Raw genomic sequence first — 14346 nt, 5'->3', positions numbered from 1 at the left:
TCCATTTTGTGTTACATGTTAAAACATCAAAATAGAACTACCACAGAAGGATCTTAAGTTGTCGCTAGCCACTTCCAGTCAGATGCCACAGAGTACATACTGCATTTGCACATTGACAGCACAGCTACATTAAGTTGGGACTGATTCAATTCAGTGTCAGGAACCAGAAAATTTATAGAGGGTTTCTGTTTCATAGATGTATACCCTGCTATTTCCAGCAAATTTAAAAATGCTGTGCCTTTAAAGAGTTGTGCATCCTAAGCAGGGTCTGGATGAACAAAGCAGATCTCGTCTAGGTATCTTAAGGAGTGAGTAATCACTGACTATCCAAAATTTCTGCCCAAACAGTGGAAAATCCCTTGTGCTTTGGGGTGTTTAAGATTGCCATCTATTCCCTTTTCTACTTTACACAGGTCTAAAATGAAAGTGATAGGTGAATAATGAATGATACACCCTTCATTCCAAAATTCCATTAGATCTCACATTTAGTTTCAGAGTTAAGTATCAAAAATGAACAGAAATTTGTTCCAGCTGATGCGTCTGATCAGGATACACTGGTACAAAGGAGCTTTGTGGGTGTTTTTTGTTGTGGTTTGGGTTTTTTCTCCCTGTAAGAGCCCTTTACTTTTATTTCACAGGCCTGGTGGGTAGGAGATAATTTTTCTACAGATGTCTGGAGAATCTGTGACATGAATACTAGCACCTGTGTGGCTATTACTGACCAATTCCAGGGTGAGTGTCTCTCTGTGCCCATGTCTTGGTTCCTTTAGCAGGAGATCTGGTGAAATCGCTATGAAATTTGCAGGGGCAATAATACATTTGTTCAAAAATCTGCATGCTGCAACTGCTCAGGACTTCTGGCAACTTTAATACTGGCTTTTCATTTGGAAAAGCAAACTCTTCCAACAGTTTCTGTTAGAGAAAGACAGAGGAAACTGTCAAGTGCACTTGAAAACCCAGTGCAAGAGACTAAACACAAACTAATAATGAGTGATAAAGAATTCTTAAAAAACCAGATCTGGTAAAACCAGTGAAGTTATCCAAAAGTGTGGCTAAAGTGATAGGATTTGCCTCAGAATTTAACTTTAACTTTCAAAGAAGAACCTAAAAATACTGGCTGTGTAGAATAGGGGGGAAAGTGGAAGAAAGTCAGAATACAAGAGGACTTAATATAAAGCACAGCCCAAACTCCTGCTTTACAAAAAATAAAAAAAATCCAAAATGTTACATTTACTTTATTTCTACACTTTCTATCTTTGTGTATATTAAAGAGGCAGATGACTTGAAGAGCCACGTACCCACAAAGTGACTTTGCTTTCCAAGCATCAGGTTGTTTTAGGGCATTTCAGTGCTGCAGTGAGATGATCCATTACGCACAGGCATATCTAAGCTAACATGAGTTTAATGAATTTGCATTTGATGTCTGTATTACTATGCATTCCTTGAAATTAGGTACCCAAACGAGCTAGATTATAAGTAGCTCAGGTGTGTCTGCTGTTCACAGACCGACTATCTGCAGTGTAGCTACGCTAGAGGAGAGGTGCCCTAAGGAGCTTACCTGTGTGGCTTAGCTTGTCTGTGTCATTGCAGCAAAGTTACACAGAGCAACTAGATGTAGTTACAAATTTAATTGGAAACTTTAGCTCCTAGTTATAGGGAAGTATTTGACAGGGTGCAAAACCTGAATCAAAGGAATCTTCTGTGCCGAGTGTGGATATCCTGTCTGGTTACATCTTCCTGGACAGAGCTGTCTCAGGTCTGGTGAGAGGCTCGGGTCTGCTTTGTAAGCCGTTTGGGACACCTGGCAGTTTCACTGTGCTCTTAGTACGTTCATGGTAGCAGAGGATGTGGTGTGGGAGAAATAGTTTCTTCAGTATTTTTATTCAGTTTTATGAAAAGCTTGTAAAAATCCTTAAACGATGGGCGGTATTAACGCCAAGGAAGCACAGGAGAACCACCCTAGGCAATGCACGCACAGCTGGTTTGCTGTATCCGCTGAACTCCTGCTTTACATAACATAGCTCTGCCCCTCTGCAGGAGTAGGCAAAGAGAGAAACCATATTTTTAATCAAGGCTGTTTTTGTTTTTGCAGAATATCAATCAATTCAGGCTGTTCAGGCCACCATGATCCTATCTACTATTTTCTGTTGTGTGGCATTTCTGGTTTTCATTCTTCAACTCTTCCGTCTAAAGCAAGGAGAAAGATTTGTGCTAACCTCTATTATCCAGCTTCTGTCATGTGAGTGATTTTTCAACACTTGTGACTTTAATGTTGTTTACATTAAAGTATGAAAGGGAAGGGGAAAAACGTTTCCAAAAGAATGAGCTGCATGAGAAATTTGTAGGGCTCTTGAGGCCAGAGCTTATCCTTCGTATTTGTTTAAACAGTGAACTTCTCTATTCTGTACTATTTAGGCAGTTAAAACATGGATGACATCACTGCTCAGAGTAAAGTCATTTAAACTTTAAAGGGAAAGATTCTGAGATTCTGAACTTGAACAGATTAAATAACTCTGTAATCGTTACAGGCAGTAACAGTATTCCCTTAACTTTTTGTTAGTCTTTAAAACTATCCAGGTGTGCAGAATTATTTTGTGTTTGCTGCAAATGACATAAATAAACAGCAGCACTTCAGATTTAGTCCATTCCAAAGAAAGTGAAAATGTGTCCTGAAATGCTGCCGGGTTACTCTGAGGATGGAAAATGAGTGTCTGCAGAAAAAGGACATTGGTGGAAGCAGCTGACACAAGAGAGACAGTGAATAGTTGCAATGTACATTGATAATATTTTGAGATGCTAAACTTTACTATTTTCTTCCTCCTCCAGGTCTGTGTGTTATGATTGCAGCTTCCATTTACACAGATAGGCATGAAGAACTGCACAAGAACAATCAATATAGCACTGAAGTTTCTAAAGGCCAGTATGGCTATTCCTTCGTCTTAGCCTGGATTGCATTTGCCTTTACTCTGATCAGTGGTGTTATGTACCTAGTATTAAGGAAGCGTAAATAAATGTCAGCAGCTAGTTATTTCTTTCCCTACAGTACAAAACCAAATTCCAGTAACCATTTTGTACATAATCATTTACATGGTTTTGTAGTAAAGGTATTGTTTCTCTAAAAATGTACTGTGTTCTTGATATGAAACAGAATAAAAAAAAAATAAATCCGGCAGGTTTAATGGAATGCCTGGCACCTACAGGTCAGGGGTCTGAGCAGGACAGAGCCAAGATGTTTCTTTTACATATTTCATCATCATAAATGGTTTTCCCTTTACTAGACATTAACAGTTTGTTCCTGGCCTCTAGCAGATTACAAATAAAGCCCATGCAAATCAGTTTGTAAGCAGTATGCTAACTATATTCCTGGACCAGATGTATCCCTTTGGAACGGGTTTAAATATGGGGGAGTGAAAAATGAGGCCCAGATCACAGTGAAAAAGCAAACAATTGTAAAAGCCAAAGCTGCACTTGGTGTGCCTGTTTTGGCAGAGGGCTGATGTCCTGCTCTTCATAATGTGCAGTACATGTCATCAAGCTTTTATTAAAGCCACTTGCTTTGCAAGAGTAAACAACTCCTTTTTGTACTCCAGCAAGTGATTCTCTTGATTCCTTTCACATTTAATTTAAGCATACAGAGCCTTTGGCAGGAGAATTTACCAGCAAATCCACTGCACAACGTGGGACCAGAACAGTCTGAGCAGTAAGAAATATCCCACGCAAGTCCTATATCCTTTTACTTTTGCATTGTGCATAGACTTTCTGGAAGGAAGAAAAGGGGTGGTGGTGGAAAGCATTACTTTGCCTACATCTGCAAATTCCTAAGCAAATTAGTGATCAAGTAATGCCAAATTTTGGTTTTTACAGCCAAACTCAACATGGTTATTACACAGGGCTTTTATTATACCGTGATTTCATGGTTAATACATCATTTACAAAAGCATTCCCCGAGACTGCCCACTAGGAAATTGCCCTTTAAAAAATTCATTCTAAATTCCTTTGTGGATTTCACTTGAACTAAACACTCCTACTAAATAAATCAGAGTGCAGTCGCTGTGCTTACGAATTCCGGGATTTTTTTTTTGGGACAAAATGACTTGGTGATTTTTATTTTTCAATAATTTTGTGAGATAAGACTGTACTGTAATACCAGGCTTAACTGCTCAGCCACTACTGGCTTTGCCTGATGCTGGTGTCGGAGCTGGGAGGTCAGTGTGGAGAACGAATGAAATGGCTTTTTCTGGTTAGTCGCAGCTTTGATGCTTAGATACAGATTTGACTTCTTAAACGCACTAACCATTTATTTATTTCTGTATATTCACTACAGCTGGCCCAATACACAGGCAATAAAAGAGTGAATAGTTTTAAACGAGGTCTTACACTTCATGTAGAACAAATTTGTTATTACAAAGTAGTTTGGCTTTACTAAAGTCGATACTGTGTTATACATCTGCTGATGGTCTGACCCATTCCTTCAGATAATTTATCCTTGATTTCTCACACAGTACAAGTTCAGGTGCACCGCTGTATAGGAAATGCCTCCAACATGAGTAATAGGTCATATAGTTCCCCCTCCATGCATTGAACATCTTAAAATGCTTTGGCATGTACTACTTGTCTTTTGGGAGTGAAGAAAGCCCAACACAACTGTTAAGAAATTAGACGATAAGCAGGACAGCATGTTAGAAGTTGTAATCATAGTAAACCCCCAAATCAGTCTGAGCAAAATGCATTCTCACCAGTCCAGCATGATGCTAATATTTTGCCAGGTTTTTTCTCTTAGTGGGAATGCTCTGCATTTCAAGAATTATTACCCTACTTTTTAAAAAAGTGTTTCTACAGTTTGCTGAATACATTCCAGATTTAAAACCTGGATTTTGCTAGCAAGCAGAATTTGTCTTAAACAAGCAGATGCAGATTTAAGGTTGAAAGTAGATAAGAGTATTAGCTAGGCATTTTGCTAGTTCTATTCAAACATGAAGTAGTAAGGGAAATTCTTAAGCAAATAGAGATTAATAGTATCTTATATCTAGAAGACAGTCCTGTAAAATTCTAAGTTAAGCTGTTGTGCCACTGACTTAAAGAAATGCTTCTTCAGTTTTTTGCCTGGATAATGTTCTGGTCATTTATAGAGCAAATATTTAAAATAAAGATGTATATATACATGAACACACAGCTTAATTCCACAGTACAAGCTCTGTTCCTTTAATTAAAAGTGGAAAGCACGCACACCACCGTGTACAAACAGCGGCATGCACATGGTACCACATAGAACAGATGGGAATGTTCTGTCTACCAAGAAAACAAATGCCAAACCAGTGTGAACTAGAGTTTTAACAGGACAAACATATTTTAGGATATTCTTTCTACCTGATATGCCTTTAAAATATACCATTTTTTTATGCTCTCTATATTCTGAAACTGTACATGAAAATAAAGTTAAAAGCAATTCTTGTACTGTAATAGCAAGCTCAATACATTTAGCAATCTGACCTTGTCTTTAAGCTTGGGCTATACTTACACAATGTTGGATGAGAAATAGTTGAGTATTTGTATGAACAGGTAAAATTAAATTCTTCTTGCCTGTACTAGAACCACAAGCTGGTTATTTTTGTCCTTTGTTGAAGACTTCCCAGGGTAAGCAGAGTAAATATCAGTGTATTGAGCATCTAAGTGTATGGTGTCAGAAGAATAGCTACTGAGTAATGCAAGATCCACAGATGCTCTGAGAAGTAGTTTACTTGTAAGTTGGTGGATTTTTTCATCATTTGCAGAATGAGCTGTGTATTTAAGATTAGGCGGAGTGCCTTGACCATGTGAGAAAATAGGCCAGTTCTGTATCTGCTCTGGTCCAGCCTTCAGGTTTGCACTGAGATGATAACAACACAGATGGGTTTGTACAGATTGATCCGAAACAACACCCCCAACTCCTCAGGAACAGTTACCCAAGCCCCATAAAACTTCTGCCTTCTATTTATAGTGAACAAAAGGGAAAAGTCCAAACTATTAAAATATTCAGTAGCAGCTGTGAATCTACCTGACATTTTTTACCCAGCAAGTAAGCATCTGAAAGGAAGTACAGGAAACAATGATGGAAAAAAAATCTAGAATATTTATGTCAATTAGTTTTTCTTTTTCAAAAAACATGTATTTTTTTAAATGTATTCCATCCAGGACAAGAGAAAATGAAGTTCTGCACTACCTTGCTATGAGATATCTTGTGAAAAAAACCCCAAAGAACCAACATTGTAGGTGATAGAAACTGTGCTGTTTAGGCATTAACTATGTTTTTACCCGAGTTATACCAACTATTAATTTTAAAGAGCTCTTAATGGCTTCAAAATAAGGGAGGGACTACAGCAGTAGTGTCTTATCTTGAGTGTTGTGGAAGCTTGTGCCATTTAGCTAGACACAAAACAAAAGAATTCTTCCTGTGATTTCTAAAAAAAGAGTAAGACGAGCCACTACCTTTCCAAACACTGAAGAGAGCTAAGATCCCTAAAACGGTTCATCAATGCCACTGAAATAAAGACCGTAATGAAGCTTAAAATTTTATTATATTTTTCATTTCTTTGTATGTGCAATAATCCTTTCTGGATTAATCAGATGAAAGAAAGTGAAATGTGGAAGTAAATTGGTTGTCAAAACAAGACTTCCATTTTCAAGGCTGTAGAAACAAGCTTACAGAATTTAATGGAGTGAAGTTCGTAACAGACTAACAAGTAGGAAACACAAGGAAATGAACACTGTCTGCTGTATAAACAATGCTCTGACAAGGAACTCGCTGCAAGTAACAACTATATTGTTATTGTACTTAATAGTGGAACAACAGTGACCACTTAAGGTAGTCTGGGTCTCCTAAAGAGTTTTAAAAACAGTTATAGATTCTATATCATAAAATGGTCTGTAACATCCACACACATCTTTTCATTGAATGACAAAGCAGAGCTTTGAGATGATAACCTGTGATAACCAGCAAGCCACTGAAAGTGGCAAAGCCTTTATTTTGCCTATTTTCTTCCAGTGGGATGCAGAAGCGTTATTGAGGTTTTCCCAGGACAGATGTAAGTGATAACTGTGCCGGGAAGCACACTTGGGTCAACTTCTGTGAGGGTCTGGGACAGTGCAGCCCCTTAGGGATTTTGCACATAAGCCACTTCTCATTTCAGGACCCTGGGGAGGGTCTTTGGATTCTGCAGCAAGCTCTGGGCAGGGAGGGCTCCTTGGCAGTGAGGGAATTGCTTTAAAATCTAGGCACCAAGACAAAACCAGTGTTATTTAAACAGCGATTACAAGTAAGCCAGTTACACTACTTATTCATATGAACTTCGCTTTGTATAAATATATAAACTTCTGAATTGTTACTGTCTGTAGAGTTTCCAAACTAACAGAAGTGTCACAGGTGACCTGATGTTCATGTATTAATACTCAGCATGTTGCAGACAATTGGTTTCTACCTGTCCAGTAAAATTTTCCCCAAAGTAGAAGATGCAGGCTCGTAATAACAATTTAGAACAACATCTTGTGCGTTACCAAAAGGAGTTCTGAAGAGGTTACCATTACATCTAGAGTGATGTTTGTTTACTTTGGATCATTACTGCACTAACCTAACTGAATTTCTAGATGTGGGGTTTTTTTGTGTTCTGGGTTTTTTTCCTCCTTAATAAATTTAGCCAAAAAGCCACAAACCTGTGCATGTACTTGGTTACTTAGCTTTAAACAGGTGTACATTGCACAGATGAGTAAAACTGCAGGTGCCTTCATGAAATTCAACTGCTATAATAAATTTCAACAGATATGAAACAATCCTGATAATATCTGAACTATATCATGTGGTGCAGATTTTGATCTACTTTACTGCGGCTTCTTGGAGAAGAAAGCTGGTGTTCTTTTTCCCCTTCAAAAAACCTCCAAAAAGTTAAATTCTCTTTCTAAAAAAGTAATAAAAAAGTGTTACTGTCATAAATGCTGAAGGTCAGAAAACTTCATTTAAACCAAGTACGTACACATTGCTACAAAGGAAAAGGTAGGAAAATAACACGTGTGCACTGCTTCACAGACTCAACCTTCTTAATATATTATCAGCCAGAAGTAAAAAAGGTGACATATTCTCTTATTCTTGAGAGGATTTTCTTAATATTACTTTATATTTTTTATTTGTAGTAAAATATTTTCAGCAGGAAATTCTCATTCTTAAATTATCTGTATTGAAGAATTAAAACTGTTTTGGAACCTAAAAGCTCACAGAGCAAGGGTAGTTTAAATCCTGTTTTCACACATTTTTAGGCATGACAGATTTGGAGGGGGAGGCTGGGGAAGGAAGAGACAAAGCAGAGGAAAATGAATACAAAGGGGGAAGGAGGACTGGAACAGATTTTGGCGTTAGGGGGTTTTGTGTGTTCATTTCTAACGAAGGTATCTCCTACAGAAACTTTCACTGCTCCAGCACTGTTACAATAGAGCCTCCTCGTGGCAAAGCAGAAACCTACTCCTTCAAAACCCAACTTAAACACTGCTCCTTTCCCATTTGAAAAGGTCTTTAAAAAGGTCGAGCTACCCATCAAGTTGCAAACCACCCTGCAATATGCAAGTCCACACTTTAAAAATTACTGTCCTACAAAAGTTGAATAAATGAGTACCTCATTTGATGTTTCTTCTCTCAACTTTAGGAACTGTGCATTCCATAAGTATTTCTGCTCTGTTTCTGTTCTCCTGCAAACAAGATGCAAGCTTTAAATATTATTTTTCTATAATCAAAAGACAGAGTTGTTAAAATCCTTACTTCATATATGATTGATTTTTCTCTGCATGCTGAGGTTTTTTCCCTGTTGTGAGATGTTAATTTCAGGCTAAGACTCTTTTTTACAAAACAATCCACCAAGTGAAAATTTCTTGAAACTGTAAGATTGCTTCAGTTTAGTCCAGCTAGATTATCATTAAGTGAAACCTGAACAGAATGAGGCCATCATCAATCCTTGTAACTACTGATTTTCATCTTTCAGTCATATAGACAGTAGAAGGATAATAATTCATCCCACACAGAACAGCAGGAAATTTATTCCACTGACAAAACAGCTTTCAAATTTCTCTCCAAGCTATGTGCCTGTTACCAAAACTGTGAAACAAGCTGAATGGCATTATACCAATGGGGCAGCTTACAAAAAATGATAATCAATTTCAATACAGTAATTATCAAAGAGTTGCAGTGTACAGCTTGGCATCTAATGTAAATCTGCTTAGATGAGATATTGGGAAGAAATTCTTCCTGTGAGGGTGCTGAGGCGCTGGCACAGGCTGCCCAGAGCAGCTGTGGGTGCCCCATCCCCGGCATGTCCAAGGCCAGGCTGGACGGGGCTGGGAGCCACCTGGGCGGGTGGGAGGTGTCCCTGCCCGTGGCAGGGGGCTGGGACTGGGTGATCTTGAAGGTCCCTTCCAACCCAAACCAGTCTGTGATTTGATGATTTAGTAAAACATTTGTTCAAATTACATTTTTCAAGTAATTTGATTTTAAAATTATTCTGATAAGAAGTGTGACCAGTAGTGACTACAAAGAATCAGGAGTCAATTTTATTAGCACAAAACACAAACCCACCAAAAATTAGGCCTAGTTTCACCAGAAGTATTTATTTGATACGTGTTCATATCAAGAATAAGAATCTACCTGAGTACCTGCAAACAGTGTAGGGGAAGATGCCAAATTTTCTCTTTTTCCCTTGCATTTAGGTACTTAAAATATAGGAGCCAAGGAGTTTGTAAACTATTTTTATAAGTCAGACTACTAGCATATAACAGAAGATCTTCAAACATGCTTGCAAAGAAGGGTAGTTATAGAGACTACAAGTATTTCTTCTTAATTCTAAAGCCATTCTTAATCTGTGTAACTATTAGGGGTGCAGACATCACAAACCACACATCTGCTATTCCTAAAATGGGTTAGGATCTCCCCACCCTGCTTTGTGCTTGTCCTTCTAAGTGTTTTCCAATTTAGATTGATCATCAAAACCACCCTGTAAATGAAGTGAAGAACACGTGAAATACCAAGGGAATTCTTACAATTATCATCTGATTTCATCATTACTTACCTGTTTCTTAAAATTGTCCCTGACAAAAATTGTCAATACATAAAATAGGTATTATGTGTCAACACAGAAAATCATCCAGAGTAAAGGTCTCAGTTTCCAAGGGGAAAAGCAGTATGACATTCCATCATCACTATTCACATCATTCTTTTCCTTATAAGTTTATCTTTAAAAAGGTAATAGAACAATAACAAAAGCAAGAGGTATGACAGTCCGCATACCTACATTATGTGTTCATATATTTACCCCAAATCTAAGCACCTACATACCGTTAGCATTTTAGGAATATTTGGAACAGCTGTAACACAGTTTTCACAGAAGGTTAAAATATGTAAACAAGTTTTATCTAAAAGTCTTAATTTACACTGTTGCAATCACACTTTTTAACCCTTATCAGAGCAGCAGAATATTAAAGACCCCCACTCCCAAAACACATGGGACAATAGTCTTACACAAATGACAGACGCACCAAGAATGCTCAGTATTGCCTCTAAGAAGCAGCTATCTAGCACGTCAGCTCAGCCTGCCCAGAACTGGCTTAGAGGGGCTCTAAATATCAAAGACATCTCTGGAAGGCAGCACTGTTGGAAAGCATGCATTCTGAGATGCTATTCAAGATTTTGTGGGCTAGGGTTTCTCTGGAAGTTTTTTTCCCAGTAAATTAGTCCAATTGCAATGAAGAAAGAAGTGTAGAGAGGACAAACAGCCTGCTGTGTATTACTCTTGATTAAAGGGTGATACTTCCTTTAAGCAGCAACTGCTATCACAGTGAGGAAAGTGCTGCTCAGAATGCTCACTACATATTTACATGAGTCAAGCTTAACAGAAAAAATGTAGTGTTTCTACTATTTTAAACTATCTTAAGTTACAATAATTTGATTTTTAAAAACTTAAATTAATCCTTGTCTTTGTATGCTATCCCCTGAAAAGAATGTTGTAATAATAAAACAGAGGCTTGGGTGTAAAAAAGTTTTCATTAGTGCACCTCATACTAGACTTCTAATAGTTTTAATTTAAACATTATAAAAATAATGTCAGTCTACAGGCAGACATCTTAATAAAGTGAAAGCATGTTAATGTTTCAATTAAAAAATCACACACACAAAGATCTGGCACATGTGAAAGCGTTTCAGAATCACAATTGGATTTTAATGACATTTTTTAAATGAAAAGACACGAGTAGTGGGCAATATTCTAGATGTACTTTTTATATTCTGTAGTAAATTCACTAGCATGCATTCAACATTAAATTTCAATACCTGAACTATTTGCAGTTGCTGGATTTTCATTTTCCGTGGAGACCAGCATGACTTCGTAAGAACTGATAAAAAATAGGAAAAATTTGTTTGGAAATATACAAGAATGAATTCTTTTCTAAAAAGAGCATGGAAAATAGCTACACAAATATATCAACCATTAAAAGTTGCATTCATTTACCAAGACACAATTAAAACAACAAAATAATGGCACAGTAAAAAAATGTTACTAAACCACTTAATAAATGATGGCACAGAAAAAAAAATTAAATGCATTTAACTTACTAACTTGTGCATTGCTACAATTTATTAACAGCAGAATCTGCTATGCATCAGGAATGTTCATATTCTAGACATCTTTTATAGAAATAAACCATATTTGCTTTCATCTTAGTAAAACAAGTTATTCTGTTTGCTTTATGAAAACAGGGCACACATTAATTGTACTACATTTCTGTGCTCTCTAAACCACCAATTACTCACATTACCCAAAACCTGGCAATTTCATCATCTCAGACTGCATAGCAAATGGCATTAGTGCGGTACGTTGTGAGATCTACTGGGGTACATTCTGTTGTCTCAGACCTGGGGTCACTTAAAACTCAAAAATATCAGTAGATGCCGTTAGGCATGCTGAAATGTATACCTGCTGAGAGGTTCATTTTACAGTGTAGATGGTAAATTACTTCCTGCAGACTTTGTATATGTCTAAAATAATCCAGTTGATCTGAGGGTGTAAAACATCTGTCTAAGATTAGTGGGTCTAGAAACATATGAAGTGCAATTTACTCTGAGAAAAAGATAAAATCGACTAAGGGGGTATTTGTTTGCCATTAGCACTACTTGTATCGTGGGACACTTGCCTGGGCTTGCCTGGTGCCAGCCATCAGGACATCGTGTAAGTGGAGGAAATGCTAAGTACCCAGAAGCAGTAGATCTACTGCATCGGGTTTTGATCAAAAGAACAGCCATTTAACACAGTCGATTCCCTGCAGATTTCTCCGTAAGAAACAAGGGAGTCCTAGGCACACTTTGTGATTGTTGCAACCACACAAATGCCAGCTTTTACCTTCTTTCCTCTGGATACCCTGGTTTTAACTGCTGGTAACAATATAACCAAACTACTCCAGCTGTGTCAAGTTAATGTTTTGGATCTTATTCCTATGCAATTATAAACCAACAAATCTTCTTTACTGATTTCATTTTTGCCATAAGCAAAGATTAATTTGGATATTCAGAAGCCAAAAACCACATTAATATTTTTTTCTGTAAAATAAAGTTTAAAAATGCAACTTGAAGTGAATGTACTGAAAAATAATGCTGACTACTACCTTCCAAAGCAAGGTAAGAAACCTCATGCATGCTTTGAGCAATGTAAATTTGACTTCACAATGAAACCCAAAGGCTGAAGACATAAACCTGGTGTCAGCCATGCAAGTATCAGCCATGCAGGATCCTATGCTAAAAGAAATTTTACCCATACAGACATATAGACCATCCTGTCATATTTTTCCAGTCCCATATCACACAGTTGCACATTCATAAATCATTGCTTTTTGCAAACAGCAGACAAATAATTGGCAGATTATATGCAGTAATACATACAGAATCACAGAGTGGTCAGGGATGGAAGGGACTGTAAACACTCAGAAAATCTTGAAAATACCATGAGAAGGGAGCATTAAATTAAAAATGGCAGGTGGACTGTAATCAGAAATAAGATTTCATATTATTCCAGTAACACAGCATACAGTGGATTAATTGCCAGATTAAATAAAGCAACAAAACAAGATCAGGTAGCAGATAAGTGGCTTCTTCACAAGCTTGAAGGCCAGATTCCAACTAAACAAGGATTCCTGCAGCTTGCACAGTATTTTTTTCAGTACTGACCTTGACTGTGCACTTTAAATTCTTTTTTTGCATTTCTGATTTGGGACAAAAAATATTTGATAAATGGTAGTAAAATTCAGACACAGAAAAATCAGAGTAGAACTGATTCCTGCTTGCTTACAAAATTTCCTCAGGAAAGAAGTTCTGTGGTAACCTGTCTTTCATTTTTTTACAGTATTAATGATGTCTTTGTTTTACATCATCTTGCAGCTGTTTACTTACGAGATCACAGCAGTAACCAAGGGTCTGATCAGATCTCTCCTGGCACTAGAGAATAAGTGGAAAATATAAGGAAAAGAAGGCAGTACATGAAGTATCTGTTTAAGGAAATAAAAATGAGCCTATGCACAAGAAATAACATTTTTGTTATAAACCCAGTTATTTTGGTTTTGTCTATAAAGAGGCCAAAGTAAGTTATTATCTTCTTACTAGCTGGTGCAGAAAAATCCCATTGGATAACAGAGAGGAAGAAGAAAAGGTGGACACCTGATCTCCAACCTTTCCACTGCATTTCCTGTCATTCAGTAAGAAATCAGTGCCCAAACAGCCCACGAAGCACTTAGGGCTGATCACCTGGCTTCGACCGCAATGGGTAAGCTGGAGATACTGCAACCGCAGTGGACACCTAATGATAACATTGTTTAAATCCAACTATTAAAATTTAACAGCCAATAAAAAAGTTGAGAGGAAAAGTAAATTTTCTCATAAATGCTTTAAAGCAATATAAGGACATTAACTAGATTCTACTATTCAACTCTATAGATACATACCCTGTATAGTCTAAGACATGTGCTAAAGTGAAACCAGAGTAAGGTGATAGCAGAAGTGTATTTGAGGAGCTTGGTATATTTATGATATCAGGACAGAAAGCAGAGGGTCCAAACTGGTTTACTACTGTATTTTGATGGTCTGCACTTGGAAGCACTGTCTGACAAAGGAGGAAACAAATATTACATTGTCATAAAACCTACAGTAAAAGCCTAGTCATATTTGCAAAAAGTGCTAAAGTAATCAAGGTGTACTTAAACACAACAGAAGAAAAATCACGTTAAATACACAGTAACACCAAAGCATTTTTTTTTCCTTGAAGGTCAACTTGTTTTTAAAAACCCCAAACACTTACT

General features: G+C 37.3%; 1 protein-coding gene and 1 long non-coding RNA gene across 3 annotated transcripts in view; one reads left to right on the top strand and one right to left on the bottom strand.

Moving 5' to 3' along the window:
* Positions 1-5597, top strand: part of EMP2 (epithelial membrane protein 2) — a 23123-nt gene extending 17526 nt beyond the window's left edge. Inside the window, exons 3-5 of the mRNA XM_055709207.1 lie at positions 639-732; positions 2093-2239; positions 2827-5597. Coding sequence (XP_055565182.1) covers positions 639-732; positions 2093-2239; positions 2827-3011 — 426 coding nt within the window. The 3' untranslated portion in view covers positions 3012-5597. The remainder of the gene's footprint in view (positions 1-638; positions 733-2092; positions 2240-2826) is intronic.
* LOC129735992 (uncharacterized) overlaps positions 1-14346 on the bottom strand; it is a 17780-nt gene extending 3434 nt beyond the window's left edge. The window contains exons 1-5 of one of the 2 annotated variants that reach the window (XR_008732048.1): positions 13993-14346; positions 13445-13489; positions 11336-11397; positions 8637-8709; positions 7132-7247 (exon numbers count right to left, since the gene is read on the bottom strand). This is a non-coding gene — a long non-coding RNA (uncharacterized LOC129735992). Of the gene's footprint in view, positions 1-7131; positions 7248-8636; positions 8710-11335; positions 11398-13444; positions 13490-13992 lie in introns of those variants that run through there. The other variant, XR_008732047.1, reaches the window with a different exon arrangement.

This window comes from Falco cherrug, chromosome 4 (assembly GCF_023634085.1).
Source record: "Falco cherrug isolate bFalChe1 chromosome 4, bFalChe1.pri, whole genome shotgun sequence".
NCBI classification, from domain to species: domain Eukaryota; kingdom Metazoa; phylum Chordata; class Aves; order Falconiformes; family Falconidae; genus Falco; species Falco cherrug.
The sequence above is the reverse complement of the archived record's forward strand: the minus strand, read 5'-3'. Positions and strand labels throughout refer to the sequence as shown.